The sequence below is a fragment of the Lipotes vexillifer genome, unplaced genomic scaffold (genome assembly GCF_000442215.2).
Source record: "Lipotes vexillifer unplaced genomic scaffold, Lipotes_vexillifer_v1.1 scaffold591, whole genome shotgun sequence".
Lineage (NCBI taxonomy): Eukaryota > Metazoa > Chordata > Mammalia > Artiodactyla > Lipotidae > Lipotes > Lipotes vexillifer.
The window spans coordinates 2584953-2603013 of record NW_006791954.1 but is presented as its reverse complement, the minus strand read 5'-3'; the positions used below and the strand labels follow the sequence as shown (position 1 = coordinate 2603013).

At 41.4% G+C, this 18061-nt stretch overlaps 1 protein-coding gene across 1 annotated transcript in view; it reads right to left on the bottom strand.

Moving 5' to 3' along the window:
* SKAP1 (src kinase associated phosphoprotein 1) overlaps positions 1 to 18061 on the bottom strand; it is a 242398-nt gene that overhangs the window by 9260 nt on the left and 215077 nt on the right. Inside the window, exon 10 of the mRNA XM_007465111.1 lies at positions 13392 to 13492. Coding sequence (XP_007465173.1) covers positions 13392 to 13492 — 101 coding nt within the window. The remainder of the gene's footprint in view (positions 1 to 13391; positions 13493 to 18061) is intronic.

Genomic DNA, 18061 nt, shown 5'->3' with positions numbered 1-18061 from the left:
TTGCGGTACGCGGGCCTCTCACTGTAGTGGCCTCTCCCGTGGCGGAGCACAGGCTCCGGACACGCAGGCTCAGCGGCCATGGCTCACGGGCCCAGCTGCTCCGCGGCATGTGGGATCTTCCTGGACGGGGGCACGAACCTGTGTCCCCTGCATCGGCAGGCGGACTCTCAACCACTGCGCCACCAGGGAAACCCTAAGGCCATCTCTTTAACTGTGACTTAAAAGTTGTGGTGTCTTCTTATAGCTTCCATTCAAATCCACATGATGGCTTTTGGAGCAAACTGCTTGACACTGCTGGTTCCCCTGAGAAAGTTCCTAATGGAAATGTTCTCTTTTCACATTGAATTGGGCTTCGATAAGCCTCTGTGGAACAAGATTCACAGAAAATGTCTCATACTTTTATTCTTTTAACCATCAAAGTTCACTATTTCAGTGCTTGTAAACAAGAGACTACCTCTTCAAGGGAACAATCAATCAGCCCCTAACATGAAAGATCAATAAATGCTTCATATATGTATGGGAAAGGCCAATCAATCACAGAATTATTGGTTTATGATTGCTTATTTCTCTTATTAGTGCCTGTACATCATACATTATCATTGGTAAAGATGGGAAATTTGAATTCCTAAGCAGAGTAGATTGTAATATTCCAAGCTCAGCCAAAAACATCATATTTTTACTATGGGTTGGCCTACAATTTCTCTACTGAAATGCAGCTTTGGAAATTTAATGCTTTCTGAGGCTATCAAAAGTTATTAAATAAATTGAGGGCTCTAACTCAGCACCCTTCCAATTGCTGAGAAAAACAATTGTTCACCACAGACAAACAGGTGCCCATTTTTCAGGACAAATGGTTTTAGGAAGAGATTTTACCAAAGGAGAAAGCAAGTGGTCAGTTGGGTCGACAGTGGATTAGTTCTGTTGGAACCTGTGAAAGGATCAGAGCCCAATGCTTGGCTGAAACCTTGGGTAGCTTGGCGGCCTCTCCAGGCTGTTTCACACCGTGTTTTAAGATCTTGGCAATCATTTTCTCTTTTTTCCATTATTCAGAGTTTTGGTCTATAAATCATAATAAAAATGTATCATTAAATTTGCCTCAATTGAACTAGTTTTATTTATTGCCACGTTTCAGGGAACCTGCTAACCTAGACATTGGTGAGACTGGAGCTGGGGCCAGGGATGGGGGGGCTTTGAGTCTAAGAAAGGGGACATTGAAAGGCTGGTGGCCAGCGACAGCAGCTGGGGGTGGGGGGAACATGGCAACAACTCCACAAAGCTCACCCCCGGCAAAGAGCTGAGTGTTCTGAGAAGAGGAATGTGTCAGCTAGATGGAGGGTCTGAGAGCCCTGAGTGCAAGGGACTATTCAGCCTCAAGTCTGAACTGATGTCCTGAACTGGGTGTGAGTGGATAATGACCAAGTCAAGGCTAGGGAGGGGTGCAGGACCCGCGCACAAACTGGACATTGTTGGTGATGGAAGTGTGGGCAAAATACAGAGTGTGCATGACAGAAAAATCATAAGCTGTGAAGGTATGAGGGAAGGCGGAACAGGGCTGTATGGAAAAGAGAAATGAGAAACAACTTGAACTCTGACTACAAAAGAGAGGAAGGATAAAGGGAAGGTAAACACTTTGCAGACAGGAGAAAGCACGGTGCTAAGTGCAGAATTCAGGAACAATAGAGACAGCACCATTTCGGAGCTGATAGAATGGTGATACCATGTGAGACTGGCCTATTAATATGTATTCCATAAACTGTGCAGCTCGCAGCTCTGCACCACTCTATTTTGCTCTGACCGCAGTACCAGCCTCAGGCAGCACAACACAATTTGGAAACAATGTGACGGAAATGTTTAATCTGCTCGGCCCATCTGTGCGTATTTCTCCAGATCTCCCTGAGAGAGGCGCCTTGAATCTCCACATTGCCTTTAATATTCTCCTAAATCACCTCCCCACTGCACTTCAAGGGCCATTGCTACAATATCACAGGTTCATCTAAAGTGCAGTGGGGGTGGGGTGGGGGGGAGGCGCAGGCCAGGATATTTTTTATTTTAAAATTATTTCCAGAGATCGTCTTTTTTGCTTCCTTTAAAAAAAGAAGAAAAGTTATTCTGCTGTTGCTGTAAGGTTATTGAGGTTGTCCATTGCAAAACAGGGTAGGATAGAGTGGAATCATTCTCCAAAGAATTATTTTTATTAATCTCGATTCCCTCAATTGGACATGGGAGGGGGTGAGCAGATGCTCCTTTTCTCTTATGTTTTTCTCTTATCCCTGCACCTTGCTATGGTGATGTGTTCATTTGGGGCTGGTACCTGTCTGCTTTACACTCTCTGCATCAGGTATCACTTTGACCCTGTCCTGCTCCAAACAAAGCCATCTTGTTCAGGACAGGTATACATTTAGTCCCTGGTCACCATGCCCTCATCAGAAAGGAACACTGTCTATATTATTAATTTTTAGCTTAAAATCTTATATTTTCTCTCTATAAGTACAGATGTTGAGCATCAGATTTCCACTGTCTTTCCTCCACTTGATTTTGTCAGATTCAGTGATTTGGGGCTAGAATGTAGGAAGCTGGGGTAGGTTTCAGAGAAAGAGGGGATGACAGACCATAGACAAATGGAAGAGAGTTGCACATAACCAAGAAAATTAGGATTCCTTTTGCTATGTGAATTAAAGAAATGAATAATTAATCTGTGAGATTGTTCTGGCGAGGGAAAGGCAAAGTCCCAGTTGCGAAGCCTTCAGCCTGTCGGTGTGTTACATCATCTGCACACATAGGCGTTTCCATGACAACCGCTTATAGCTTCATTTCCTGGATCCCTCTAGGGGGTGTCACAGCCAGATCCACCTGCTTTTCACCCTACCCTCGGTGGGGTCATGGTAAGGTCGCCAGAATAAATGAACGCGGGTACTAATGATCTGTTTACTGCTGTTTATGCTCTGTGTGTGTCAGGGGCACCGCACATTTAGAGAGCTCATTATGGTTGCAATTAGAATGCACCATCGCTAGATATTTAACTCCTTTTTCTTTTAAATTAGCATTTTAATAACATTCTTTGAGCAGAGAAACAAAATGACCATTTTTCACGGACAAACTTCTAGCTGTAGGTGCAACTTTAATGGCAAAGTTGTGAAGGGAAAAGAAGGGAGAAAAAAAGGCCATTTTTACTACTTTCACCCTCCTTCTTACCAAAAGGATATTTTTATTTGCTTTCTAACACACTCGATTTCCTAAATTTGTTTTGAATCCAATTATATTGGGTGGTTTAAAGTACCGCACTCTTGCTGGATGGAAATTAGCAGCTACTGAAATTAACTTTCTATGTGACCTGTGAAAGGGGCGAAAATAATTACAAGTGTGTGTAAGAGACCCTTCTCCAAAAGACCCTTGCTGTAGGATCGGACTGTGATCTGATCCTACCATTATCAAATATCTTTATATAGTAATTGCAAGGGCTATTTTCTTTAAAAAGGTGGTTGCAATTACTGTTTTTGTTTTGTAATTCTTAGGATTATCTTAGAGAGGATAAATGATGACAAAACTTGTCATTATAAACAGGATAAATAAGAAGCAGAAATAATGAAAATAATAACACAGCATCATTTGCCGTTTAAAACGGTGAGATCTTGGGGCATCAAAAAGTAAGACAGAACAGGAAAAATACAAGGTAGAGACCCACTGGGTCAGAATGTTCCAGTAGGCACTAATTGCTTTCTAGGAATCAGCGAACACCTTTGCTAGGTGTTTATAGATCCTCTGTTTGTAGAAAGTACAGTGAAAAATAACAATTTGAATGTTTCGATTATCTTTCCCAGTCTTTTCCATTTTCATTATTTATTTCCTATAAATCGGGACCTTGCTGAACATAATTCTGCAGACAAGGAGGTTGATGGGACAGCCAATGTGAACGAGGAGATAGATGGTGGGTGCGTATAAGATAGATGCTATGTGTTTATGAAAAGGAGCAGTATGTCTGCATGTGAACATCCACAAAGTAGAGCAAGCAAGCGTGTAAACTATAACGGGTATTTATAGGTGGAAAAAAAGAGGTGCAAGGAAGATTGTATGAGGACAAGCATACTGAGCCTGAAAAGGGTTTGCTTTTTTCCTACGCTCCACGTCCAAGTTCCACTAAGATGTCCCCTGCTTGCTGTGGCTCCTGTGAAACAAGCCTTTCCATGACAACAGATGGGGGATTTCACAGCCAGAAGACACAGGAGGTCAACAGTTGAAAAGCAAGAGTTAGAAAGAGAGATCTTTATCGACATTAGAAACAATCCCCCAAAAGATAGAAGGAGGAAAAATTTAAAGATGTAGCAGGAAAGAAAAAGAGCCTTTATAAAAATGCAGGTTAAAATGTTTAGGCTTTTGTATCAGCCTAGTTGCACCTTAGACTCTGCCATTTCATAAATAAAATACGGATAGCATAGACTATAATCTGGTGATAGCTACCCCAGGACATATCTAGATACACTTCTGTTATTTTAATTAAATACTGCATTATGGTTTGTGACAACTACATAGCTACAGCGTAAATGAATTTGGAATTAAAGTGTTACTTAGGCATCCAGTCATTTTTGTTTCATTCCTCAGTTTTACAAAGCAAATAGCTATAAAATCAAGATGTTCATTTATAGATGGAGCAGGATTGTTGTCGCTGTTCTTTTTCTCCTTAATCCGCCTGCTCAAAAAGAAGACAGAGCTCAGAGTCTGGCTCCCAACACTCTTAGCTTATGGGACACATCACAAAGAAAAACACATCCTCTTGACTATAATGTGAAATGCTGAATATTAATTGCTGGTATTTCGCTTATCTTTCTAGCTGAGTTCTGTCTTTTAACAATTATTCTGATGGGCTGCAGTCTTGCACTACCAGGAGATTTTTCTCCTTTGCTTAATATTTAGAAACACATTTTATTTTATTTTATTAAAAAAAAATCTTAAAGTTCATAATCCTCCTTGGAAGTTTTTAGTATCTGGAACTCTTGCCAAATACAGAATATTAGTGGGAACAGGGAAACCGCCAAAGCTCTTTGCTGAAAAGATGATGCACTTTCTGAATCTAAAAGAAAAAATATTTTTCACTCTAGGAATATTAATATTTCCTTAATGAAACTTGAGAGGATATTACAGTTTGATATAATCAGTTGGTCAGTTTAAATGTCACTTCACTAGCAAATTATGAGAAAGAATATTCTCGTCTTACAGGCACAGACTTTCACTCAAAATTTATATGTTACAGTAAAAGGATTTTTGTTCAAATCTGAGGATTTAATTGTATCTTGAATGCGTCATATGTCAAGATGAAAGTTTTTAAATAGTAAGTTTTCTGAAATCATTGTCTATTATTTCTAGTGTGAGAATCAATATTCTTTTTATTAGTCTTAAATACCACAAGTCTGGCAATGTCTGCTAATTCCAGCTTTTCTGTGTTCTAACCAATTATCCCAAGCCCCCTGTAACTAATCCTATAAGCATAGAAGTTACTGCTCTGTTTATCTGCAATGAGGTTATAATTTGCTTCAGTATTTTGCTAGTTTGGTTGGAGAGCTGGATCCATATACTACCAAGAAACACTAGCAGACAGAGGTTTGGGGAGGCTGAGTTCCTTTTGAGAAAATAATTACACAGAAACAAAGCTTTTGTGACCCCTTTTAAATACAGCATCTCACCGAAATGTCATCCAGCCTCTTTGGCAGATTAGTGAGTTTATTACTAAATCTCTGTCTAATAAACGTGCAGTTGACACTGGAGGAGCTGCTTGTTATAATACTGGCAGTGGGAAATGGAGGGAATGTCACAGTTAAAGACACAAATTTTCCCCGTAATATATTCGAATGGAAACCTCTGAATCCAATACTACATGGGCATATCTAATAAATTTACAATATTTCAGTCTCAACAGCCTTCACTGGTTAGTTTTAAAGATTTATGTGGTAAAAAATTACTCAGTGATGAATATGGTTTATTCTGTGCAGTATTGGAGGTATAAGGAATTAAACTACCGTCTTTAACAGTGAATTTATTATTACCTCTGTCAAAAGACGAAGCCTTTAACAGCATTTGTTATAAATTCACTGGAAAATAAATGGCTGGAATTTTTTTACACTGGAGTTTGTAAAGCATTGGGTGATTGTGAGCATTAACCTAACCCTGCCATGGCTTATATGGTTCTAGGTAAACATTTCTGTCTGGGTCTCACAGCTAATTATCTGATCTGGGACTTTCCACCTGACTGAAAGGGGTGTGTGTGTGTGTGTGTGTGTGTGTGTGTGTGTGTGTGTGTTTGTGTGTGTGTACAAAGTGAAGGGTCTTGTCCAGGATAACAGTTCAGGACTGAGGAGATTAAAGTGCAAAATGTCAATTTTACTTTTTTTTTTTTAATGGGTTTTATAATAAATGGCCAGGGTTTAGAGAATAAGGTTGATATGTACCCAGGTCTCTTATTTGCAGGTTTATATGCACGCATATGCACACACACATACACGCATATGCACACACACATACACGCATAAGCACACATACACACACGCACACTCACAAACACCCTCTCCCTTTTGTCCTCTCTTGGAATGGGTGTCCCCTCATTTATAAAAATTACCTGGAAGGAATGAGGCTGCCAGGGTTTGTTCTAGATGATTGGTTCCTGTCTGGGGGAAAGGAATGGCCTCTACTGAATTTGACCGGTGTATGACCGTTGCCTTCCAGCTGACCCCAAATCCCATTCCCATCCTCCTAACTCTATAGCCTCCCATAGGGGTTATTAATGAGAGAAAACACCATCATCATCATCATCTTCGTCATCACAGCACAGTGTTGACCTGCTTGTTAACATGAAATGGGGTTATGGGGACAGCTTCTGCTTCTCTTTTCGTATCATCATAAATAAGAAAAGATATTTTCTGATGGTACCCTCCCTCACCGTCCCCTTTGGTTAGGTCAGAGGCGAATGATAGCTCTTTGGCAGGCATTGATCAGTTTCATCACTATGTTTGTGCAGTCTGTGCCCCAGGCCTGTATTCTCCCCACTTCCTATCCCCGAATTACCTCCCAAATTACCCTGCCCATCCCCCAGTCAGCCAAATGGAGGGTAATGGTGCCTGAGGAAGTCCTAAATGGACACTAGATGTCACCAAACACCTCCTTTCCCTCAGAGCCCTGAAATTTAAAAAAAAACAACAAGTTCATTTAAAGCAATTGAAGGAATTAACTTATCTGTTTTTATGAGGTGTTGTCAAATTCAACTAAGCACATTTAAAAGAGGAGGTACTGCTGCATTCAGATAATTTTTACAACATACAAATCTCTTCTGGAGGGGTTGGGGTCAAGGGAGGGGAAAGGTCTACATTCTTTAAGTAGTCCTTTGAGGGAGTAGGTGAAGAACACTGGGCTTTAAAAGTCCCACTATAACAGACATGGTGTTATGTTAACATAGTCCGGGTGTGCCAGGGACAGGCCTGCTGCATTCGGATAACTAGGAGCTGGGTTTGGAGCCAGGACCCGGCCTGAATTTAAGTAGCTCCAATCCAGTGCTGGAAGCTAACTGTCATCCAGGATGATGAAATCGGTCCATCCTCATCCACATAAGACCCATGGCCACCTGACAGCATCATATGTTCAATGTAAAACTTGACCTTGCCTTTAAGGCTCCCTGTTTCCATACCACCTGTACCAGAAGACAACCAAAGCATGGTGTGTTTGGGCGGTGAGAATATCTCCCCACCCTGGCTAAGCCACCATGTAAATATAACCCTTCTGTGGTGCCCAGCTTGTTGCTCCAAGGCTGCCTTCCATGGAAATAAGTAGCCGGAAAAACCTTGGAGGAGCCCAGGGCCAACTCGTGAGTCACACAACATAAGCTCAAGAGATGTAGCCTATCAACTCTGTTTACCTTAAATGGTAAACAGGGACCATTTAAGGGTCATTCAGGGACCTCTTCTTTCTAGACAATTGAGAAAGAGTTTCTCTCTCTCTTTAATTCGCCCTTATCTGCTAGACAGCTCATGTTACCACTATAAATTACTTCTGGAAGAGGAGGCCTAATTTTTAAATGGGCGTTTATTTAGGTTATCTTGAAGAGGAGAACAAGCACCTTTATTATTTAGAAAAAGGTTCCCTAGTGAGAGGCCTTTAAGCCAGGAAGACAGAGTCACTTCTCTGAAACATGGAAACTGTGGCTCGTCTTATCCAAATAGAGACTTCTCACCTCCCTTTCTCCTACTTAAAATAAATGCTCACGGCAGTGCTGGTCCACAGAGGGGCCGTACTATCCTCAGATAAAAGGAACTAAGCCAGGGCGCAGTGTTACTGCACCGAGGGTGATTCAGCACCTACCCTGTCATGCCTGGTGCCCAGGCTGAATGGATTTTTGGAGTACACCTGTTGTTGAACTCCTGCCAAGTACTGATGGCCACTAACCCCCAAATCACTTTTCCCCTCTGTTGATGTTTGGAATGTCAGACAGGACTGAGCAGCAGCCGGCGTGTATTTCAAACACAGCAGATGGATTTTTATATTAGCTCCTATTTCATGTTCAGGCAGAGCGACCGCCACACTAAAACCGCAGCCTCCGTGCTGCCGAGTTTGCTTCTGCGAGATTAATTTTGTGAAATTAATTGGGACAAGATTGAAAAGGAAATTAAAATGTAGCTGAGTGAATAGGCCTTTCAAACACCTTTTTCCTGCTCTATTCAAACTTGAATTCTGCGGTGGTCTCAGGCATGGTGGGAAGTAATTTACGGGAGCCATCGGTTACGTATGAGGAGACCTGCACAAGCACCACAATCTGGAGCCACTGAAGAGCGTTAAACACCCCGCCGTGGCCTGAGCTGCATCCCTGCACCGGGTGGAAGCGAAGTTCGGTCCCTGCACCAAAAATGCTGTTCATAAATATCTGGGCCCAGAAGGCACGCGGGAACGTCCACTGGATGCACAGATCTGCTCCATTTATAAAATCTCCTTTTAATATATTTGCGGCCCAAATTGGAACTCAGTGCATTAAGTGGGCATGCAACTTCGTGGGGCTTAGTAACGGATAGATGTGTTGGGGAGGTGGGCGGGGTCCTGCAGACTGTGCCATTGCTTACTGTTTCAGAGCTGCGATACATGGCTCTGGCCTCTCCTCAAAGAAGTTTGAACAGGGGCTTCCCTGGTGGCGCTAGTGGTTGGGAGTCCGCCTGCCGGCGCAGGGGATGCGGGTTCGTGCTCCGGTCCGGGAGGATTCCACATGCCGCGGAGCGGCTGGGCCCCTGAACCATGGCTGCTGGGCCTGCGCGTCTGGAGCCTGTGTTCCGCAGCGGGAGAGACCGCAACAGTGAGAGGCCCGCGTACCGCAAAAAAAAAAAAAAGGAAGTTTGAACAATTGATCAATTTTGCCACTGACAAACTCTCTCAGACCAGGAAAGACACAGTGTATTTCCATGTAAGGCCTCTTCACTGGATGGCCTTCTATTTCCAAGAGAGGACCTGTTGAGCTTTTGAATATCTCTGTGAAGAGTTCTTGGCAGGACAGGCTACCTTTTTTTTCTCTCTCAATTCACTAATAATTTATTGAACTCCTGGTGTGTACCCAATATTGACCCCAAAAGTTTCTTGTTAGTGGAAAAGAGGGGAATATAATAATAATTATCATCCTAGATGCCAGGCACTTCCTTACACAAATTCTCTAATGAAAGTATCACAACATCCTATAAACAGAAATATCCCATTTCTACAGATGAGGAAACTGAGGATTAGCAAGATTAAGTGACTTTGTTCAGGGTCACATAAGTAACCCACCTGTTGATGATTTGCTTCCCTAAGAATAGGACAGGTGATGGGCATTTGGTTATCTATGGGGGTGCAGCTTTCTTACCCAGCCAATCATCTTCTCTGGAAAAAATTTTTTAAAGGGTAAATAGCTTTCTTTCTGGGATCATTCTTGTCCAAAGGCCCTAGACCCTAACAGACTCTCTTGGCCCTAGGATTCTAGGATTGAGGGTTGGGTCATACTTGGGCAACTATTAAGAAACAGTAGGTGTGGTGTGTGTGTTTATGTATGTGTGTGTGTATATATATATAAAATGAATATTATTAATCTATAAAAAAGAATGAAATAATGCCATTTGCAGCAACATGGATGGACCTAGAGATTATCATACTAAGTGTAGTAAGTCAGAGAAAGACAAATATCATATGATATCACTTATATGTGGAATCTGAAAAAAATGATACAAATGAACTTACTATTTATAAGATAGAAATAGACTCATAGACACAGAAAACAATCTTATGGTTACCAAAGGGGAAAGGGGGAGGGAAGGATAAATTAGGAGTTTGGGATTAGCAGATATATACTACTCTATATAAAATAGATAAACAACAAAGTCCCACTGTATAGCACAAGGAACTAAATTCAATACCTTGTAATAAACTATAATGGAAAAGAATCTGAAAAAGAATATATATATATATATATATATATATACACATACATATACATATATATGTAAAATGGAATCACTTTGCTGTACACCAGAAACTAACACAACATTGTAAATCAACTATATTTCAATTAAAAAACAAAAACAAATAAATATCAAAAAAAAAAAGAGAGAAAGAAACAGCAGGGAACAGCAGGAACCCAAGAATAAAGTTATTACCCCCCAATTGCCACCCCACTCCCTCATCCAGGGGCCACTTCTGTTCTCTACCTACCAGCCCCTGCCCCTCAGAATATTTCTCTTACCATACAAAGAGAGAGGGAAAAGCCAAATGCATTTATGAAGGCCCAAAACAAAAGAACTTAGAATTTTTTTGCTCGTTTAATCTGAATAAATAATTAAAGCTAAGACATATTTTTGTGTGGAATTTCTTTAGCAGATTTGCCAAGTCAGCCTCACCATGTTTATTTAGACCGGGAATGTTTGAGGTGGAAGGAACCTTAGAGATCTAACACAACTCCCTCATTTTACAGGTAAGGAAACTGCTCCAGGTAAGCTGAGCTGCACTCAGTTGCATCTTGTCTTGTGTTTCTCAGGGAAATAGACTTCTCTAGGTTCCTAAGAAGTGGGCTTTTCTTGCCTGACAAAAGTTCTACTGGCCAGAGAGAAAAGTAAAATGGAGATTTCTAGATACCATATTTCTGGACTGACCTCAACTTGGGTCAGTTCTGTCCCTGCATGTGTGAAAGGTAGGCTGCACAGTGTAACTGACTCCAATAAAGGAAGCCAGCTGGGGCTAAATATGGAATAATATGGAATAAATTTAGGATCCATATGAGAGAAAATTCCTGAGATTAGGAGTTACTGAACATCTGAATAGACATACAGCTGATAATGGCAGTGGAATCTCCTTTTCTATCTGTCTGGATTGGTTCATTTGTGCTTTTTAGAGGCAAGGGAATGGATCGGGTGGCCTTTTAAGGTTCCTTCCTGTCCAAGGACTCTTATTGAGTTAAGTAATATAATAAAGTTAAATCCAATCTGAAATGCTCCCCAAGCCAACGTTAACTGGAATGAAGTTTTATGAGGGAAACTTCAGTTAAGCTTCTAGCTTCTCACTTCTTCCCTTGCCATGAAGAGATGAGCAATGTGGAGAAGGGTGGCAACTGGTGTAGCTTTGGGGGTAAGAAATGTGCTACTACCAAGGTAAGGGATGACTACGAACTCAGGACCTTCCAGGAGATGGAGAAAGATGCCCTATAGAACCAAGGCAGCAAACTATTCCCTGTGAATTAAACTCTGATATATTGGCTTTCAGTAATGGAGGAGGGGAAGGGGGGTTGGTTAAAAAAACCCAAAACAAGTTGGGGAAGGTCCCCATGTTCTTTGTTATCTCAAAATTACAATAGCCCTGGTAACCGCAGACAGCTCTATACTGCAGGGCAAGTCACCACACAGCCCCTTCTAAATGGAGGAAAGGGACCCCCAGTGAGAAGTCATTAACAAAGGCAAAAGACATGCAAAACAAACAAAATAATCATGACCGAGAGAAGGCCAGCAGACAGTCTGACTCTGTTCTCCCTTCCTCCTGCTGCAGGCACCTCAGACAATGTAAACAGTTAATTTGTTCACCTGTAGGCTCTGGGCAAACAGAGGCCTGGTCACACCTGAGTGGATAATTCGATTACCCCAGCGTGGTAATGTACACAAATTCTATTACTCGGCAAGCCTTGCTTTCGGGCATTTGAAATACCAATCAGGCCAATGTCCACTCCCTTCTTTGCTTCCAATTTATTCTTGGTGTATTGGAGCTGCACCGGAATGGCACTAGGGTGGTGCTGAATTAGGAGTCTGGAAGAAATCACTACAAGATTCTGATCTCACCCAGCAGGGATTGCGGGCCTCCTGCTCTCTGGAAAAAGGTTGGGTCTGAATTTGGTCCTAGTTCAAAGGGGACTCTTTGGAACTGCTGAAAGGTACCTTCTGTCAGCCCTGGTCTGTTTCTGAAGGAGCTTGTGGTATATTTCAAACTGAGACAAACACCTGGCCAAGGTAATGACATTTACAGAACAAAGATAAATTGCAAATGATGGGTTAATAACACAATGGGTTTTCAATTTTCCTTTATGGAGTTCCCATACTAATCAATTAAAGAGCAAATTGTGCCTCTTTCAAAAATGTGTTTGTTGATATTGATTGCCTCCTAGAGGGAGAACTTTTTAAAAAGTTTTTTTAGGGACCGAGTCCATTTCCTTAGCCCACATATACAGAATATGTGCAGTCTTTCTTTACAAGGATGGTGTTACTGATCCCTCAAACAGTAGCCCATGAGTTTCGAAGCTTCTTCACATTGGTGATGGATCTGCAATAATATATCCTTATTTTTGCCCATTTTTTTTGTATCCAGCAATACCATTTGTGAGATGGTTAGCTGTGGCTAGGGGCTACCTCTGTGACTGAGGAAGAGAATGAAGTTAGCTGGCCCTTGTGAGTTGGATTCACTATCTTGGCCTTGTCAGCACTTGCTCAAACCAACTGAGCTAACTAGCTCTGACTCCTCCCCCCCATATATAACTATGTTACAGTGTTGTTTATCTATAGATGAAACAAGAAGGCGGCTGACCCAGCTAGAATATTTTCAAGAGTATTTTACGGTAATAAATTATGTACATGGTGATGACCTTTTAAGCACCGCAAGACCCTTCAAAAAGATCAAATTTTGATTGGCATAGTTTTAGTATTATGTCTACTTTATTCTATTTTTAAATTTGAAAATTGGTTCCTGAATCTGAATTTTCAATTAAAATTTTCCCTTACAATTATAAAACAATGGAAGTTTACATGTGAGGGAACCATGTAATACACACAAGAGAAGAATATGACATGGGATAATTCTGGTTATGGTGACTACATCATCAAGAGCGAGAAAATCGACTTTTGATCCAGGCCCCACAGTCTAATCCTTACCTTGCTCAGAATGCGGATGAGGTCACCTCGTTGGAAGGACAGTTCGTCTGGCTGGTCACCATGGCAATCCCATAGGCCCTGATAATAATTGGCATAGTCCACTGATCAAAGAGAGGAGAAATCAAAGTTAAAAGGACCCTGTCTTTTTCTATGGAGCCCACATTTTTGCTGCAAATGGAAACCAAGGTTCTGATATTACCCCTAGGAAACCTAAGATTCAGGGGGTTTGGGATGACATACAGCCAGACACTCAGCATAAGCAAAGGACTGTGGGAGAAGGAGATCATTAACTAACATTAAATATTTACAGTTCACCCTTAGTCAGATGCTATTCAGTAATATGATAAATATATTCATTTATTAATAAAAGAAAATCAGGCAGGTAATTTTTCACTTGGTTTATAAGTAAGCAGCACAAAGAAATTTTCTGCCAGACTTTCTTTATCCAGGGCATCTAAACTATCCAGTGCTTCTTTTTATTATGCATTGAAAGAATGAGATAAGTCTCCTACTTCTGCTTGTTTACGAGAGAGGCTGAGTCAGCCAGCACAGATCTGCATTGCACTCTCACAGGTTGGCCTCCTCTGTTACACAGGAACTTTATCCTGGGCACTTCCCACCCAGGTACTTACTATATGAGGTAATTACCAATAAATGTGGAAACGAATAGCCCAGTCTTTAAGTGGAACCAAGGGGGTGTCTCATCCATTACAACTAAATTCTGGGTGGGCTGGCCCTTTTCCAGCATCTCATTTGTAGATGCTGAACATGTCTGCCAAGATTTATCTGCAAGCCCCCAGGGGAACAGAAACCAAAGTGATCTGCATTAAAAATGAAAGCAACCGAAGACGACAAACCAAGCTTTAGAAGCAGCTGAAGAGATTTACTGGGCTTCTCAGCAAGACTAGATGGCAGTGATGCCACAGGACAGTCATCGATTCTTAACAATGAAGAATTCGTATTGATCTTCTACCCGGAAAGGTTAAACACTAGAGTACAAAGTGGGAGAGGATCCGGGGATTTGAATGGCAGGAGAGCTAATGCCCACTGGACCAGGGATAATGTGGCAGTGCTCCCTGTTCCTTAGGACACTATGTATGAGAGTGATTTGCAAAGCACCTACAAAAGATGACATTCCTACTGATGGGAGTTAGGAGTCCTGGGTTCTAATTAAAATTCAAATGATCTGGGGGGACCTTATTCTACAGTTTCCACCTTTCCCTTCATTTGTCTTGACCCTCCCATGAGGAGTGATGGTGCTAGTTGCTGAGGATGGGAATATATAGAGGGCAAGTGGGCAGTGGGGGGACAGAGGCCCTGGCTACATTTGCTTTTTTTCTCCTTGTTCCTAACTTATGAGCAATTCAAAGAATAAAGGCACAGAGGAACAAAATCCCTATATGTCTCTGGAAAAGAACTTTAGTAGGAATCTTAAAGTGCACAAAAACAGAGGGGGACAGAGCTGTTTAGTTAAGATGCAGATATTGTAAACAAAAGTAAAAATGTTAACCATAGGGCTTCCCTGGTGGCGCAGTGCTTGAGAGTCCGCCTGCCGATGCAGGAGACGCGGGTTCGTGCCCCGTTTCGGGAAGATCCCACATGCCGCGGAGCGGCTGGGCCCGTGAGCCATGGCCATTGAGCCTGCGCGTCCGGAGCCTGTGCTCCGCAAATGGGAGAGGCCACAACAGTGAGAGGCCCGCATAACGCAAGGAAAAAAAAAAAAAAAAAATGTTAACCATATAGAAACTCAAGCATGTTTTCTTTACATAGAAAATGTTTGTATATGCAGTAGACAACAGAGGGTAGCAAACAAGACAACTACACTGGAAACATTCTGGCACAGAGTTAAGAATATGTTTGGGGAAAAAAATTCATTAGGAAAAATTGCTAACTATTGAAAAGACAAGGCATGTTTTTTTTTGGGGGGGGGATATCAGTGCATGAAATAATAGAGAAATATCAGTTCCTGAAAAAGGAATTAGTCTTCCCAGAGGATATAATGCTTTTTCAGTTGCAATGGAGTTGATTATTCACCCCAAGATTTTGCCTAAGTTTAGGAATGAGAAGTATATTGACATCGATATTCTTCATGGATTTTTATGTGATAAAGAAAATAATTTTATAAAAATAGATTTTTAAAAAACATAACATGATGTTTCCAAATTGTAAGACTGACAAAGTTCTCTTGGCTTTTTCTGGCCTAGCAGATGGTCACTGTGGTGTACTGCTCCCCACATGCCTGGGTGTGGGACAGCTCCTGAGATTATGAGTACCTTTTGGGTATATATTTAAAAAGTGATTTGATATTGGGTATCTAAGACACCTGGGGAGAACACCTGGAAAAAAAGCTATTCTAAAAGCACAACAGATCATAAGGAATGCAAGAAGCTAGCAGAAAAACAAAAGCCTTCCAGGAAAAACTAAAGATAGAAGATGCCTTCAATTTTTCATAAGCTAAAGGCCTAAAGAAGATAGAGCTCAGGAATCCAGGAGATAGTTTAGCCTAGCCCAAGAACTGGAATCGTCAGAATCATAACAAGGCTGCTTTGGAAAATAAGCAGAATGAAGGGCTAAAAATGGGGAAAAGGTTGGACTTGCTATCTAAACAGAGGTATTCTGGTATTAAAGAAATCAGGGAGAGGAAAGTCTTAACTGGACAAGATTGGATTCTGTATTGCAGACTCCCAGTTTAACACATGTGATTGGCTTTAGGTATATGTGTGCACACAACTTCACTACATTCATTCTTTAGCCTTCAACAGACATGTACACAGAACCTACTGTGCCATGGACTATGCTAGATGCTGGGAATTCTGCATCAGCCACGCACACGGTCTCTGCCCTTAGGGCTGCCATCCAGCAGTGGAGGCACCATGAAACAGTCATACAACTATTTATTTATTTATGATTGCGATATGTCTGCAAAGGAGAAGTTGAGGGTCTTGTGTATAATAGGGAATCTAACCTAGTCTGAGGGGTCAGAGAAGGTTTCCCTGAAGCTTTAGTTGTAAAACAAAAGCCTGATCAAACCTTGAAGAGGTGAAGAGGTAAGGCCAAGGAGGGCTTTATTCCTGAAGCTTGGCCCCAGGAAGAGCTTGAAGGCTGGGAGGTCTGCTGGGCCAGTCCAGCTTCTCCCTAAACTTGCCCAGCATGTCCTATGAACAGAGGAAGCATGAGGAGACTTTGATGTCTTTAGAGCAGTAAGGAATTGGGAGCCTGAGAGGAAGGATTGCCTCTATGGGCTGGATTGAGGTTCCTTTAGGTTTACACTCCTCTGGCAGCAGTCTGAGATCAGGAATAGTGCAGCATTCTGACCATTTAATTAATTCAAAACATCCTCATTCTCATTTTGAGGACATTATTCCATCTAATTACTTTTTTCCAGTCTGTCCATTTGGAATGAAAAACAAAAGAATAAAGCTTAATGCCAGCATTTCTCAACGTCTCTCCAAAAAACGTAACTCTGCACTAAATAAAGACTGGTAATTCAAAAGAAAAGCACTAATATATTCAGCATAAAACAGACAGAGGACCTAGAGCAATAATGACACCACTAATAACTAAAACAGTTATAACAATTAACAACAATTACAATGATAGAGAAGCTAATGGGTATGGTCACAGCATTTAAATTGCCAGCAGAGCTGAGGAGGACTCTTTCTAGAGAAAGAAAAAGGGGGAAGCATCTTATTTTCTTTATCCCATGTAAGAGAAGCTATGCTCCCAGCAGGTAAAATGTTATAGGAAAACTAGCAGCAGACCAAGTTAAAAAATATATTGTTTTTCTCTCTTTTCTAGGTATTTATTGCAAAGCATCTGTCATTCCACACCAAGTCTTTATAACCAGTGACAGTCATTTCTCCTGTAACTGAGGCCAAGTTGGTGCTACTATTGACAGAGTCAATATTTGAAAATGAGTCTCCATGACAGGGAGAGTTCTAAGGTGAAAGGAGCAGACACCATTCTGCCTTTCCCCCTCCTTAGGGACAACAGAGCCTGACTACGTTCTTTCCAGAGTTCATATGTCACCATGGGCTTCTGTTTGGGGGATATTGGGTAGCTCCAGAATTCAAGCTGTGACCAAGGAAAAGAGGCAAAAGGCAAGTAAAAAAAAAAAAAAAAAAAAGGCAAGTCAGCATGTTGTTTACATTTTCTTGATAAGCAAAAGGACCGTGCCAATGTGGCCCTGGGTGTAACTACTTAACAGATTATAGAAAAGAGAGACAAAAGGAGAAGACAGATAAAGCCAGTTCTTGCTAGAGTATGAGAAATGGACAAAGAAGGCCAAAGCAATGGCCCATTGGAAGGGACTTGAAATGTTCTCTAGGCCAGTCCAGAAAGGCCACCATGTTCAGTCCATTAAAGCAGACTCAGCCTGATACCTTATTAACCATTTCAGAAAGAAAGGCATAAAAAATTTTGCCAAGCTCCACTGACTTTGACGCCAGAACAGGAAGAGCAACTGAACAATACTATTTGCTTGTTTTCATAGCCCTTTAGTCTTTGAGTTTTGAAATTACTATGGTCCTTAATGTTATAAGTATGATCTTGAAGTGGGGAACACTCACAGATCCTAATTTTCATCTCCTGTGTTCCTTTTATTGGGCCAAAGTTATAGCTGGGTGACGATCCACTCACATGTGTCTTGGGAAATGGGTTTCAAAAAGTAA